General features: G+C 43.4%; 1 protein-coding gene across 4 annotated transcripts in view; it reads right to left on the minus strand.

Annotated features, from left to right (window-relative positions):
• The window catches only part of DCAF1 (DDB1 and CUL4 associated factor 1), a 120,264-nt gene that overhangs the window by 41,219 nt on the left and 64,911 nt on the right, over window positions 1-14,134 (minus strand). For all 4 annotated transcript variants that reach the window (XM_033208923.1, XM_033208933.1, XM_033208952.1 and 1 more), the window contains 3 exons: window positions 12,376-12,888; window positions 11,961-12,062; window positions 3,082-3,240 (listed from right to left, as the gene is read on the minus strand). In XM_033208923.1, coding sequence (XP_033064814.1) covers window positions 3,082-3,240; window positions 11,961-12,062; window positions 12,376-12,888 — 774 coding nt within the window. The remainder of the gene's footprint in view (window positions 1-3,081; window positions 3,241-11,960; window positions 12,063-12,375; window positions 12,889-14,134) is intronic.

Genomic DNA, 14,134 nt, shown 5'->3' on the forward strand with positions numbered 1-14,134 from the left:
GTCAGGAGATTGAGACCATCCTGGCTAACACGGTGAAACCCCGTCTCTACTAAAAAATACAAAAAAAAAACTAGCCGGGCGAGGTGGCGGGCGCCTGTAGTCCCAGCTACTCGGAGGCTGAGCCAGGAGAATGGCGGGAACCCGGGAGGCAGAGCTTGCAGTGAGCTGAGAACCGGCCACTGCACTCCAGCCTGGGTGACAGAGCGAGACTCCGTCTCAAAAAAAAAAAAAAAAAAAAAAGAAAGAAAAATGTTCCAGGAATAGAACTAACAAGAGCTTTGCTTTCCTAGGGGATCCCAGGAGCCCATCACTTTTCAAATGTACAACCCACAGCCTGGGCAAAATGGCAAAACCCTGCCTCTACAAAACATGCAAAAATTAACCAGGTGTGGTGGTGTTCCCTTGTTGTCCCAGCTACTTGCAAGGATGGTTTGAACCCAGGAGGCAGAGGCTGCAGTGAGCCAACATCATGCCACTGGACTCCATCCAGCACAGGCGACAGAGTCAGACCCTGCCTCAAAACAAAAACAAAAACAAAAACGAAAAACCACATACATATGTATAACCCATTTATACTTTTAAAAAAATCACAAGGCCAGGTATGGTGACTCATGCCTGTAATCCCAGTACTTTGGGAGGCCGAGGTGGGTGGATCACTTGAGGTCAGGAGTTCAGGACCAGCCTAGCCAACATGGTAAAACCCTGTCACTTACTAAAAAAAAAAAAAAAAAAATAGCCATGGTGGCACGTGCCTGTGATCCCAGCTATTCAGGAGGCTGAGGCAGAAGAATCACTTAAACCAAAGGGGCAGAGGTTGCAATGAGCTGAGATCCTGCCACTGCACTCTAGTCTGGGCAACAGAGCAAGACTCCATCTTAAAAAAAAAAAAAAATTTATTATATATGAAAGAGTCTTAACTAGAAGAACACTAGAACCAAACAGAAAACCTCTCTGCAGCCCTAATAACAGTTGGGATGGTTTATCATCTCCATAACAAACTATTTGTTAATATAAAAGAAGCATCAGCTGAGTGTGGTAGCTCATGCCTGTAATCTCAGCACTTTGGGAGGCCACGGTGGGAGGAGTACTTGAGTCCAGGCGTTCGGGACCAGCCTGGGCAACATGGTGAAACCCAATCTCTACAAAAAGTAGAAAAAAAAAAAAAAGTAGAAAAATTATCCGGGTGTGGTGGTGTACATCTATGGTCCCAGCTACTTGGGAGGCTGAAGAGGGAGGATGGCTTGAGCCCGGGAGGTCAAGGCTACAGCAGGCTGTGATCACACCACTGCACTACAGCCTACAGCCTGGACAACAGAGCGAGAACCTGTCATTAAAAAAAAAAAAAAAGGGCCAGGCGCGGTGGCTCAAGCCTGTAATCCCAGCACTTTGGGAGGCCGAGACGGGTGGATCACAAGGTCAGGAGATAGAGACCATCCTGGCTAACAGTGAAACCCCGTCTCAACTAAAAAATACAAAAAACTAGCCGGGCGAGGTGGCGGGCGCCTGTAGTCCCAGCTACTCGGGAGGCTGAGGCAGGAGAATGGCGTGAACCTGGGAGGCGGAGCTTGCAGTGAGCTGAGATCCGGTCACTGCACTCCAGCCTGGGCAACAGAGCCAGACTCCGTCTCAAAAAAAAAAAAAAAAAAAAAAAAGGCCAGACGTCGTGGCTCATGCCTGTAATCCCAGCACTTTGGGAGGCCAAGGCGCAGGGATCACAATGTCAGGAGTTCGAGACCAGCCTGGCCAACATGGTGAAACCCTGTCTTTACTACAAACACAAAAATTAGCCAGGCACAGTGGTGGGCACCTGTAATCCCAGCTATTCTAGAGGCTGAGACAGGAGAATTGCTTGAACCTGGGAGTTGGAAACTGCAGTGAGCCAAGATGGCACCACTGCACTCCAACCTGGGCAACAGAGCAAGATTCTGTCAAAAAAAAAAAAAAAAGTATAAAAAGTAGCCAGGCATGGTGGCACAAGCCTATAGTCCTAGCTACCTAGCAGGCTGAGCACTTGAGCAATAGGGCGAGACCTTGTCTCTAAAAATATACACACACATACACCCCTATATACAATATAAATTTGTGTGTGAATGAATCAGTGAGAGACTAGGTCTGTTGTGTGTAGTGTTTTTTTTTTTTAAACAGAGTCTTGTTCTGTAGCCTAGGCTGGAGTGCAATGGCAGTCTCTGCTCACTGCAACCTCCGCCTCCTGGGTTCAAGCAATTCTCCTGCCTCAGCCTCCCAAGTAGCTGGGATTACAGGCATCTGCCACCATGCCCGGCTAATTTTTGCACTTTTAGTAGAGACAGTGTTACATCATGTTATCCAGGCTGATCTTGAACTCCTGACCATAGGTGATCCACCCGCCTCAACCTCCCAAAGCACTGAGATTACAGGTGTAAGCCACTGTGCCCAGCCTGTTTTTACAATAACTCATAAATGTCACTCCACTAAGACATCAGAAAAGTACCTGAAGGCTAATCTTAATGCCATAGAAATGGCAAAAACTAAATAAAGCTCCCAGACTCCAATCTACCCAGCATTTTCCCAGTAGAATCAGAAAAAAATAGAATCATTTCTAAACAATTTTACATTTTTAGAATGCTTTATGAAGACTAGACATTCACGTTCCTTGCTTCTTTCATTAAAATTTATTTATTCAACTATTTTTTTTCTTGTTTTCTTTTTTTTTGAGACGGAGTCTCGCTCTGCCACCCAGGCTGGAGTGCTGTGGCCAGATCTCAGCTCACTGCAAGCTCCGCCTCCCGGGTTCACGCCATTCTCCTGCCTCAGCCTCCCGAGTAGCTGGGACTACAGGCGCCCGCCACCTCGCCCGGCTAATTATTTTGTATTTTTTAGTAGAGACGGGGTTTCACCATGTTAGCCAGGATGGTCTCGATCTCCTGACCTCGTGATCCGCCCATCTCGGCCTCCCAAAGTGCTGGGATTACAGGCTTGAGCCACCGCGCCCGGCCACTATTTTTTTTTTCTTATCCAAAAGTCATTCTACAAATGTGATCTTTTAAAGAGGTTGTCCCCAACCAAATCTCATATCCACAAACCTGTATAGATGAGACTTACTCTTTCCATGGCATCCTGATTGTAGGATAGGTAATACAAACACATAGATACACCAGTTGCAGCCATAGAAGGACGAGGTATTTCCAGTAATTTCTGTACTCCACCATGCGCAACAAATTCTGTGGCAAATTTGTTATGGAGCAGGAGAGATGCTAGGTGCTAAAAAATGAGGACACAAATTACCACAAAATAACCTAGAAAATTAACAAAATCTCTTGACCTAATATTCAGTTAAACTGTTAAATACAAAAGTCCTCTAAGGAGACAACCAACCCCCCACAAAAGAAAACCTAATATTATTTAAAACAAACAAAAAGACTAAGATTCCTTAACATTTCTCTTTTCTTTCCTAACACCAGGGATTTTTTTTTTTTTTTCAGATGGAGTTTCACTCTTGTTGCTCAGGCTGGAGTGCAATGGCGCAGTCTTGGCTCACTGCAACCTCCGTCTCCTGGGTGCAATCGATTCTCCTGCCTCAGCCATCTGAGTGGCTGGGATTACAGGCACCTGCCACCACGTCCAGCTAATTTTTGTATTTTTTAGTAGAGACAGGGTTTCACCATGTTGGCCAGGCTGGTCTTGAACTTCTGACCTCAGGTAATCTGCCCACTGGGGCCTCCCAAAGTGCTGGGATTACAGGCGTGAGCCACCATGCCCAGACTGATTTTTTTATGAAGGTGAAAAATATTGCTATAAGGGCTGGGTGCGGTGGCTCACGCCTGTAATCCTAGCACTTTGGGAGGCCGAGGTGGGCAGATCACTTGAGGTCAGGAGTTCGAGATCAGCCTGGCCAACATGATGAAACCTTGTCTCTACTAAAAATACAAACAATTTGCCAGACATGGTAGTGGGTGCCTGTAATCCCAGCTATTCGGGAGACTGAGGCAGGAGGATTGCCGGAACCCGAGAGACAGAGGTTGCAGTGCGTCAAGATTACGCCACTGCACTCCAGCCTGGGCAACAGAAGGAGACTCTGTCTCAAAAAAAAAAGGCCGGCGCGGTGGCTCAAGCCTGTAATCCCAGCACTTTGGGAGGCCGAGACGGGCGGATCATGAGGTCAGGAGATCGAGACCATCCTGGCTAACACAGTGAAACCCCGTCTCTATTAAAAAATACAAAAAACTAGCCGGGCGAGGTGGCAGGCGCCTGTAGTCCCAGCTACTCGGGAGGCTGAGGCAGGAGAATGGCGTAAAACCCGGGAGGCGGACCTTGCAGTGAGCCGAGATCTGGCCACTGCACTCCATCCTGGGCGATAGAGCGAGACTCCACCTCAAAAAAGAAAAAAAAAAAAAAAATTTACTGTAAGTATTGATATTGGTCAGGTGGCGTGTCTCACTCCTGTAATTCCAGTACTTTGAGAGGCCAAGGTGAAAAGATTGCTTAAAGTCAGCAGTTCAGGGCCAGCCTGGACAACATAGCACAACACCATCTCTAGAAAAAATTTAAAAATTAACCAAATGCAGTGGCACATGCCTGTAGTTCCAGTTACTTGGGAGGGTGAGGTAAGAGGATCACTTGAGCCAGAGAGTTCAAGGCTGTAGTGAGCTAGGATCAATTGTACCACTGCACTCCAGCCTGGGTGACAAAGTAAGACCCCGTCAGTCAATCAATCAATCAGTAACCCTACAACCATTTTACTATTACATATTTAGGTTGGTGAAAAACTGCAGTTTTTGCCTTTGAAAGCAATAGCAAAAACCGCAATTACTTTTGCACCAACTTAATAGCTTCCCTAACGGACTTCTGCTAGCCTTCCCATTTTAATCCTTTTAATATAAATAGCTCTATATCCTACTTTTGCTCAATGACTCATCAACTAATGAATTCCCAAAATCTGCCTTCCTTTAAATTGATCAATATATCCCCAAAAGAAGAATCTCAAGCAAATTATCTAAACAAGTATATTTTTAGAACTAACCATGTGCATTTTAAATAGATGTCTTAAAGTTTATCTTTTAAGGTTTTTTAACTGCCTGTTCAAGTCCCACTAGCCTCTCTGGGTGGACTTGATCTCCTGCACAATGTTATGAGCAAAGAATATAATCCAAGCAGCAGGCTGCTTGATGACTCTGAACCTAGGCCAACATAAACAGGGCCTTGGGAAAGCTAGAGCTCCCCCTACTGTTTCCCATGTCAAGGTATCTTCCAGGTACCAACAACATAGATCTGTAATTACATGATTTGATATCTGCACAAATCTCACTACAGTCAATGGAAAAAACAGGGATGTGCCCTCTTCAAAAAAGTTCTCTCAACAACCAGGCTCAGGCTAACCCATACATATAATTCAAATCCCTTCTATCATTACCCTACTTTTTGTTTGTTACACAACACTCTACCACACTTCCACACACTCCTTCCCGCAAGACACAGCTAAACTATGTGACACCCATTATAATTCTCCACACAAAAACCTATAAAAATAGCAACTGCCCAATCCCTTCTTTCACTGCACCCTGTTCAGAACCAGAAATTGCATCTGAAAGCAATATCGTTGGGCCACTGGAGACAACTTTGACCTCCAGCTTCATCCCACTGTGCAAAGTATAACCATGAGTTTACACACTTAATATACCTACACACCAAATCCCACATGTAGAAACACGTTACTCTAATTATGTCTGACCTCCTCCAAACTTGAAATTTCTGAAAGTTGAAAAGCAAATTTCCTCATTTCTATTCCATTTCAAAATACTTTGGAACTACACTACTTTGGCCAACATGGTGAAACCTAGCCTCTACTAATAATACAAAAATTAGCCGGCCATGCTGGCACATGTCTGTAATCCCAGCTACTCCGAAGGCTGAAGCAGGATAATCATTTGAACCCGGGAGGCCAGGGTTGCAGTGAGCAGAGATCGTGCCACTGCACTCCAGCCTGGGTGACAAGAGCGAAACTCTGTCTCAAAAAAAAGAAAGAAAAATTATAGGTTTATATGTCTGTATCTCTTAACAAACAAAAAATGGCAAAGACTTGATTTATTTATTCATTGGCCTCCTTGTATCCCTCGTACCTGAACATAAGCATCTGGCCCATAAAAAGCACTCAATAAATGTTCAGTAAAGAACAAACACAAAAATAAAGTTACCAAGTGGTAGTAAAATAAGCAGTTCGGCAAAGGGAAGATAAACCAGAAGATGATTAAAGAAAAAGCAAGAAGAGTGTTGTGTCAAGATTACCGATGCGCACATCACAAAAGTTTGATCCAACCTTGGTCCCAGAGTTTTCACAAATGCTCACTGAAGAAAATTCCCAGGACGATTTGGGGGCCTCTCAAAACTTCTGCTTTGAGACATTGACAAAGAACCTTAGTAACTTGACTACACACCCTAGTACTGAATTCCCTTACCATCTACCAGAATATTCACCCCAACAATATACAGGAGCAATGATCCTCAGGGAAGTCAGAGATGACTTGCTCTACAGGAGAGGGGTAAAGAACACTGCTGTTGGCCGGGCGCGGTGGCTCAAGCCTGTAATCCCAGCACTTTGGGAGGCCGAGACGGGCGGATCACGAGGTCAGGAGATCGAGACCATCCTGGCTAATACGGTGAAACCCCGTCTCTACTAAAAAATACAAAAAACTAGCCGGGCGACGAGGCGGGCGCCTGTAGTCCCAGCTACTCGGGAGGCTGAGACAGGAGAATGGCGTGAACCCGGGAGGCGGAGCTTGCAGTGAGCTGAGAGCTGGCCACTGCACTCCAGCCTGGGCGGCAGAGCCAGACTCCATCTCAAAAAAAAAAAAAAAAAAAAAAAAAAAAGAACACTGCTGTCTGCGTAGAAAGAAAAGGATGGCAAAATTGAGATACATGTTACTCAGCAGAGTTCCTAGGCTTGAAAGAGAACAATCGGTTTAAGAGAGTTCAGAATGAATCAAGTAGTAGACCATTCAGATGTCGCTGCAGTTTCTGCATGTCTAATTGATGGGATCCTTCTGAGGATGCTAGAATACAGAATTACGACACTGAGCCACATCAGCCATAACCCTTATTCTTGTACTTTTCTTTCTTGCTAGTAATTTTATGTAGCAGGTTGAAAAAGCTACCCTATGCTAGGATAGACAGTATACTGATAATTTTGAAATGAGTTCTAGGATGTATTTTTCTTCTTGTATCTTTTCCTTCCTACCATGATACTAATAATTTATAAAGGATCTGCGTAGTTTGAACATATTTGAATAACTTCAGTATACTTTAGCTCTACTGTTTGATTTGACCCAAAGAAGCACCAAGAGGACAAAAGTATTCCCATGTGTTTTAGAAGCCCCAAGTCAGTGAGACAAAACCCAACATCAAGAATTTGAAGCAAACTCACTTGTGGGGAAAGAATGTAAAGAGAGCATTGGGTAGTTTAGCTAGAGTATAATAGATTTTCTGGCTTTCAAAAATCTGGACTGCAATAAGATGAAACTTCGTGCTATTTTTACAATTTTCAGTACAAATAAAGGTATGTATAGAGAAATAATAAAGTTGACATATTTGAGTGTCTTTTAAAAAAAAAAGAAAGAGCCAGGTGCAGTGGCTCACACCTGTAATCCCAGTACTTTGGGAGGCTGAGGCAGGCGGATCCCTTGAGGTCAGGAGTTCGAGACCTGCCTGGCCAATATGGTGAAACCCTGTTTCCACAAAAAATTTAAAAAGTAGCCAGGCGTGGTGGCACATGCCTGTAATCTAAGCTACTCAGGAAGCTGAGGCAGGAGAATTACTTGAACCCGGAAGGCAGAGGTTGCAGTAAGCCGAGATCATGCCACTGCACTCCAGCCTGGGAGACAGAGCAAGACTCAGTCAAAAAAAAAAAAAAAATAGGCCAGGTGCGAGTGCCGTTGCCTGTAATCCCAACACTTTGGGAGGCTGAGGCGGGCGGATCACCTAAGATCAGGAGTTCTAGAACAGCCTGGTAAACATGGTGAAACCCTGTCTCTACTAAAAACACAAAAATTAGCTGGGTGTAGTGACTTATGCCAGTAGTCCCAGCTACTTGGGAGCCTGAGACAGGAGAACTGCTTGAACCCGGGAAGCGGAGGTAGCGGTGAGCAAAGAGCACCACTGCACTCCAGCCCGGTGACAGAGTAAGACTCCATGTCAAAAAAAAAAAAAAAAAGAGCAAGAAGACCCAAAACTCAGTAAAGGGAAATTATTTCCTGGGTTGCAAAAGGGCTGAACATGGGAGAGCAAGTAAGACTAACTCACAAGGTCCCCACTTACCCATGATGACTAAGCTGATCTGAATGGAGCAATACAGTTGAATGAATAACAATGTGGCTATCATACAGCTCTCAACAGGTAACTACTGACAGATGAGGTCATTAAAGTTACTTAATTATAAAATGTATAACGGGCCTGGGCACGGTTGCTCACATCTGTAATTCCAGCACTTTGGGAGGGTGGCACATGGAAAGCTTGAGCCCAGGAGTTCGAGACTAGCTTGGGCAACATAATGAAACCCAGTCTCTACCAAAAATACAAAAAATTAGCTGGGCAGGGTGGTGCACACCTGTGGTCCAAGCTACTCAGGAGGCCGAGGCAGGAGGATGGCTTGAGCCTGGGGGGTGGAAGTTGTGGTGAGCCAAGATCACGCCACTGCACTCCAGCCTGGGTGACAGAGTAAGACCCTGTCCTCAAAAAAAACAAAAAATAAATAAAATAAAATGTATAACACAAACAATATTGTTGTAGTCCAGTCACTATGCCAGAAAAAAAAAGAAAGAAAACACTGTAACAATCCTAGAAACCCAAACAAAAGTAATATTCAGTCTCACTTATAACAAAGTAACTTATCATCTTTGTGTTCCATTCAAATCTTGGCTAATTTTATACCTGTTACATGTTCATCTTAAAATTTTACTTGTTACATATTCATTCATTCTTTTCTGACTTCTGCATACCCAAGATTTCACTGAAAGTTTGGTGTGGTTATGTTTTTTTTTTTTAACTGTAATTTCACTTTAAAATTAAACTTTAGCCTAGCAGGGTAACTTTAGTTTTTCATGAAAATCCTTATTTCCATGGTTCAACAAACAAATATTAAGGGAATTCATTCAGTTACTAAGTGACTACCATTTGTTGATTGCTTACCATATACCAATCCCTGTTCTAAGCAGTAGAAAATTTTTTTAAAAACCCTCAAAATTATATGCAAAGATGTTCACTGCAATGTCCTTTGTAACAAAAAAATGAAACAGCATAGTTATCTCACAAAACTAAGAAAATTACAGAGCATCTAATTTGTATAGAACAATCATATACCTACATGTAAACATTCTTAGGATACAAGTGAAGCTGAACTGTAAAGTCTAGCTAACAATTATTTTCAAAGCTACGGTGTCTATTAATAAAGAATAGAATGAAGCACAAAAGTAAAAAGTTATTTTTGCTAACAATTATTTTCAAAGCAACTGTGTCTATTAATAAAGATTAGAATGAAGCACAAAAATAAAAAGTTATTTTATTATAAGTGAGACCGAATATTATTTTCTTTTGGGCTTTCAGGATTATTACAATGTTGTTTATGTTATATTATTTTTTTTTTTTAGACAGGGAGTTTCAGAGTTTCGCTGTTATTGCTCAGGCTGGAGTGCAATGGCAGGAGCTCACCTCACCACAACTTCCGACTCCTGGGTTCAAGTGATTCTCCTGCCTCGGCCTCCTGAGTAGTTGGGATTACAGGCATGTGCCACCACACCCAGCTAATTTTGTATTTTTAGTAGAGACAGGGTTTCTCCATGTTGGTCAGGCTGGTTTCGAACTCCCGACCTCAGGTGATCCACCTGCCTTAGCCTCCCAAAGTGCTGGGATTACAGGCATGAGCCACCGTGCCGGACAAAGTGTTATACATTTTTTTAAAAAAGTAATTTTAATGACCTCATCTCTCAACAGTTACCTATTGAGGAGAACTGTATGATAGCTACATTGTTACTCATTCAACTCTCTCCATTCAGATCAGTTTAGTCACCTTGAATTAAATGTGGACTTTGTGAATCAGACTTAGTTGCCCTCCTATGTTTAGCTCCTTTGCAACCTTTACTGAATTAGGGTCTGCCTGTCTTGTTTTTTTCCGAGAGAGTCTCGCCCTGTCGCTCAGGCTCATCCTAGTGATCCTGGCTCACAGCAACCTCCGCCTCCCGAGTTCAAGTGATTCTCATGCCTCAGCCTCCTGAGTAGCTGGAATTACACGCACAAGATACCATGCCAGGCTAATTTTTGTATTTTTTGTAGAGACCAGGTCTCCCATGTTGACCAAGCTGGTCTCAAACTCCTGGGCTCAAGCTATCCTCCTGCCTCAGTCTCCCAAAGTGTAGGGATTATAGGTGTGAGCTAACGTGCCTGGCCTGCCTGCGACCTTTTTTTGGGGGGGGGATGGAGTCTCACTCTGTTGCCCAGGCTAGAGTACAATAGCACAATCTCTGCTCACCGCAACCTCCGCTTCCCAAGTTCAAGCGATTCTCCCACCTCAGCCTCCTGAGTGGCTAGGATTACAGGTACCTGCCATCATGGCCAGCTAATTCTGTCTGCTACTTCATTACTCATTTTCCAGTTTATATTTTGTTACCCCTAGGTAATTTTACATATACAATATGTACATAGTTTAGAAAAAATTTTTGTGGCTGGGCGTGATGGCTCACACCTATAATCCCTACACTCTGGGGGGCCGAGGTGAGTGGTTCATTTGAGGTCAGGAGTTCGAGACCAGCCTGGTCAACATGGTGAAACCCTATCTCTACTAAAAATACAAAAAGTTAGCCAGGCATGGTGGCAGGTGCCTATAATCCCAGCTACTCAGGAGGCTGAGGCAGGAGAACTGTTTGACCCAGGAAGCGGAGGTTCCAGTGAGCAGAAATCACGCCACTGCACTCCAGCCTGTGCGACACAGCAAGACTCCATCTCAAAAAAGAAAAAAAGAAAAAACTGTTATTAGCTGATACAGGTAATATCTAAAATGTAGGGCATAAGCAAGCACTATTTCATATTTTTCCTCTCCTATTCAGCCACAATAATGGAGGCCAACCCATGTCTAGATCCACTTTTTATCTCAACACTCAGCCCTTTAGATTAACACCTAAGTTTCTGTAGAGATACACAGTAAGCCTCCTCTCTTCTATCTAAACAAGAATGTTTTGGTTGTTACTATTCTGATGCATCTGGCTATAGAAATATCCTGGGCAATAAAATGCAGAGAAATTACATGCTAAAACACACAGGCACATCTCTGTCAATAAAATGGTCAGTGACCCAGGGTATGGTGGCTCATATCTATAATCCTAGTACTTTGGGAGGCCAAAGCAGAAGGATTGCTTCAGCCCAGTTTAAAACCAGCCTGGGCAACACAGCAAGACTGTCTCTACAAAAATTTTTTAAAAATTAGCTAAGCATGGTGGCATGCACTTGTCTCAGCTACTCAGGAGACTGAGGCAGGAGCATTGCTTAAGCCTAGGAAGTCAAGGCCACAGTAAGCTATGATCACCCCACTGCACTCCAGCCTGGATGACAGAGTGAGACCTATCTCTAAAAATAAATAAATAAAGCGTCACCAGATGCAGTGGCTCACGCCTGTAATCCCAGCATTATGGGAGGCCAAGGCGGGCAGATCGCTTGAGGTCAGGAGTTCGAGTCCAGCCTGGCCAACATGGTGAAACCCCGTCTCTACTAAAAATATACAAATCAGCCACGCACGGTGGCATGTGCCAGTAATCTCAGCTCCTCAGGAGGCTGAGGCAGGAGAATCACTTGAACCTGGGAGGCGGAGGTTGCAGTGAGCCGAGATCGTGCCACTGCACTCCAGCCTGGGAGACAGAGTGAGACTCCATCTTAAAAAAATTAATTAAAAAAAAAATAAAGTTTTTAAAAAATCCCCAGTGATCCAATATTTTTAAGAACTTTACCTTTAGTGCCTCAAATGTAAGCAGGACATCATTAGTTTGCTTCAGGTCAATATAGAACATCATCAGCTCCCGTGATCCAAGTTGCATGAATATGGGGAGTAGCTGAAATGAAGACCAAATACAAGTCTTAAATTTTGGTTTTATTTTCATGTATTTCCTATTCCACTCTTTGAGGATAGAAGCCTAAAGAAATGACACACCTCTTCCTCCCTCCCTATGAAGATAAATGTATACACGCACTGTAATCAAACAGACCATATCAGGAACAACCTGCTTAAGACTTGACCAGTTTCATGCAAAGTCTTGTTTGTGGGAGAGTTAGAATATATCTTTGTATGAAATGCTACCATAAAATACCAGAGAAATGAACACAATAATTCCTATGTGTGAACAGTACTCTTTCCAATAAGCTTACCTCCTGATACTCTCCTAGAGGGGTCAAATACTGGAGAATGAGTCGCTGCTCGATAGCAGGAGTCATAGGATAAAGGGTATAATTGGTGCCAATCACCCAGGGGGACATTTCTGACCAGCTGCTGTTAGACAACTCAACAAACATGCGATCTGGATCAGAAGATGAGAAACCCAACTTTTGCTTGGCTTTCCTAAAGTTCTCTCTGTCACCCTGTTTTGCTGACTTGTTTTTCTTTAATCCTCCATCCTCAGGTTTGGTTGTTGAGTTCACTCTGCTACTGGTCTTGTGGCCTGAATCAAGATGAAAGGAGATCTCCATGTCTCCAGAAGCTTCCTCTTGGTCTCCATCCACTACATCTACAGCCATGTCACCATAGTCCATATCCACAGCCTCCTCATCCAGAGGCAAAAGGGGTTCAGAAGAGAGCTTCCGTGGACTGGGACGCTTGTTTTCCTGCCGCAAAGCCACTTCCTGTAGCTGTAGCTCCCTCAGTCTTCGAAGCACTATTGCCACCTATCAACAGATAATTGGAGAAAAACGGGGTGCCTCTTTATTAAGGATTAACTAATCCTTAATAATTCTTATTTCCACATAACTGGAGACTCATACAGTGAGCCCAATACCTGGAAATAGCAACAATTTGATAAATATGTTGCTTTGATCCCTACAAATTGATGAAATAAGTAACAGCTAAGTATTGTTCCTCATAAAATTTTCCAGAGAACCCAAACCAGAAGATTTGCACATAAAATACATCATTGACAACTGATCTGTTTGGGTCAACTTGACCTGGACCATCACACCTGAAGAGGCAGAAAATAGATACATTCATGATTTTTCTCATGTGTCGTTGAAAACCAAACATGAAAGTTTCTCAAACTTTTATCTACTGCAGGTTGTATTCCATTAGATATTGCCATTTATATTATACATAACTACATTATCATTTTTCAAGTTCTTTTTTTTTTTTTTACTTCCTAAGTACTTACTTTTTGGGCCAACCCTATAAAGTGGTACTGTGTTTCATTTTAAACAGAGAGGGATGGCCAGGCGCAGTGGCTCACACCTGTAATCCCAGTAATTTGGGAGGCCAAGATGGGTGGATCACCTGAGACCAGGAGTTGGAGACCAGCCTGGCCAACATGGTGAAACCCCGTTTTTACAAAAAATACAAAAAATTTCCCAGGCATGGAGGTGCTCGCCTGTAATCCCAGCTACTGGGGAGGCTGAGGCAGGAGAATCGCTTGAACCTGGGAGGCGGAGGTTGCAGTGATCCAGCTTGGGCAACAAGAGTGAAACTCCGTCTCAAAAAAAAAAGAGAGGGATTATGTGTGCACTTTACTTTGAATTGCATTTTTTAAATTAGAATAGTGGAAAGATAAAAGGAAGGGCACTTAGAAGCTGTTATCCTCAACAAACTAATACAGGAAAAGAAAACTAAACACTGCATGTTCTCACTTATAAATGGGAAATGAACGATGAGAACACAGGGACACATTGTGGGGAACAACACACACTGGGGCCTTTCGAAGGGGAGTGGGAAGAGAATCAGGAAGAAGAGCTAATGGATGCTGGGCCTAATACTTAGGTGATGGGTTGATCTGTGCAGCAAATCACCATGACACATGTTTACCTATGTAATAAATGTGCACATCCGGGAGAGGTACCCCAGAACTTAAAATAAAAGTTGATGGGGGGGAGGGAAAAAAAAATGGCAGATGCATGGATATTGTTAAGTGTTCACAATCAATTTAGGTGA

The sequence above is a fragment of the Trachypithecus francoisi genome, unplaced genomic scaffold (assembly GCF_009764315.1).
Source record: "Trachypithecus francoisi isolate TF-2019V2 unplaced genomic scaffold, Tfra_2.0 Lachesis_group0, whole genome shotgun sequence".
NCBI lineage: Eukaryota > Metazoa > Chordata > Mammalia > Primates > Cercopithecidae > Trachypithecus > Trachypithecus francoisi.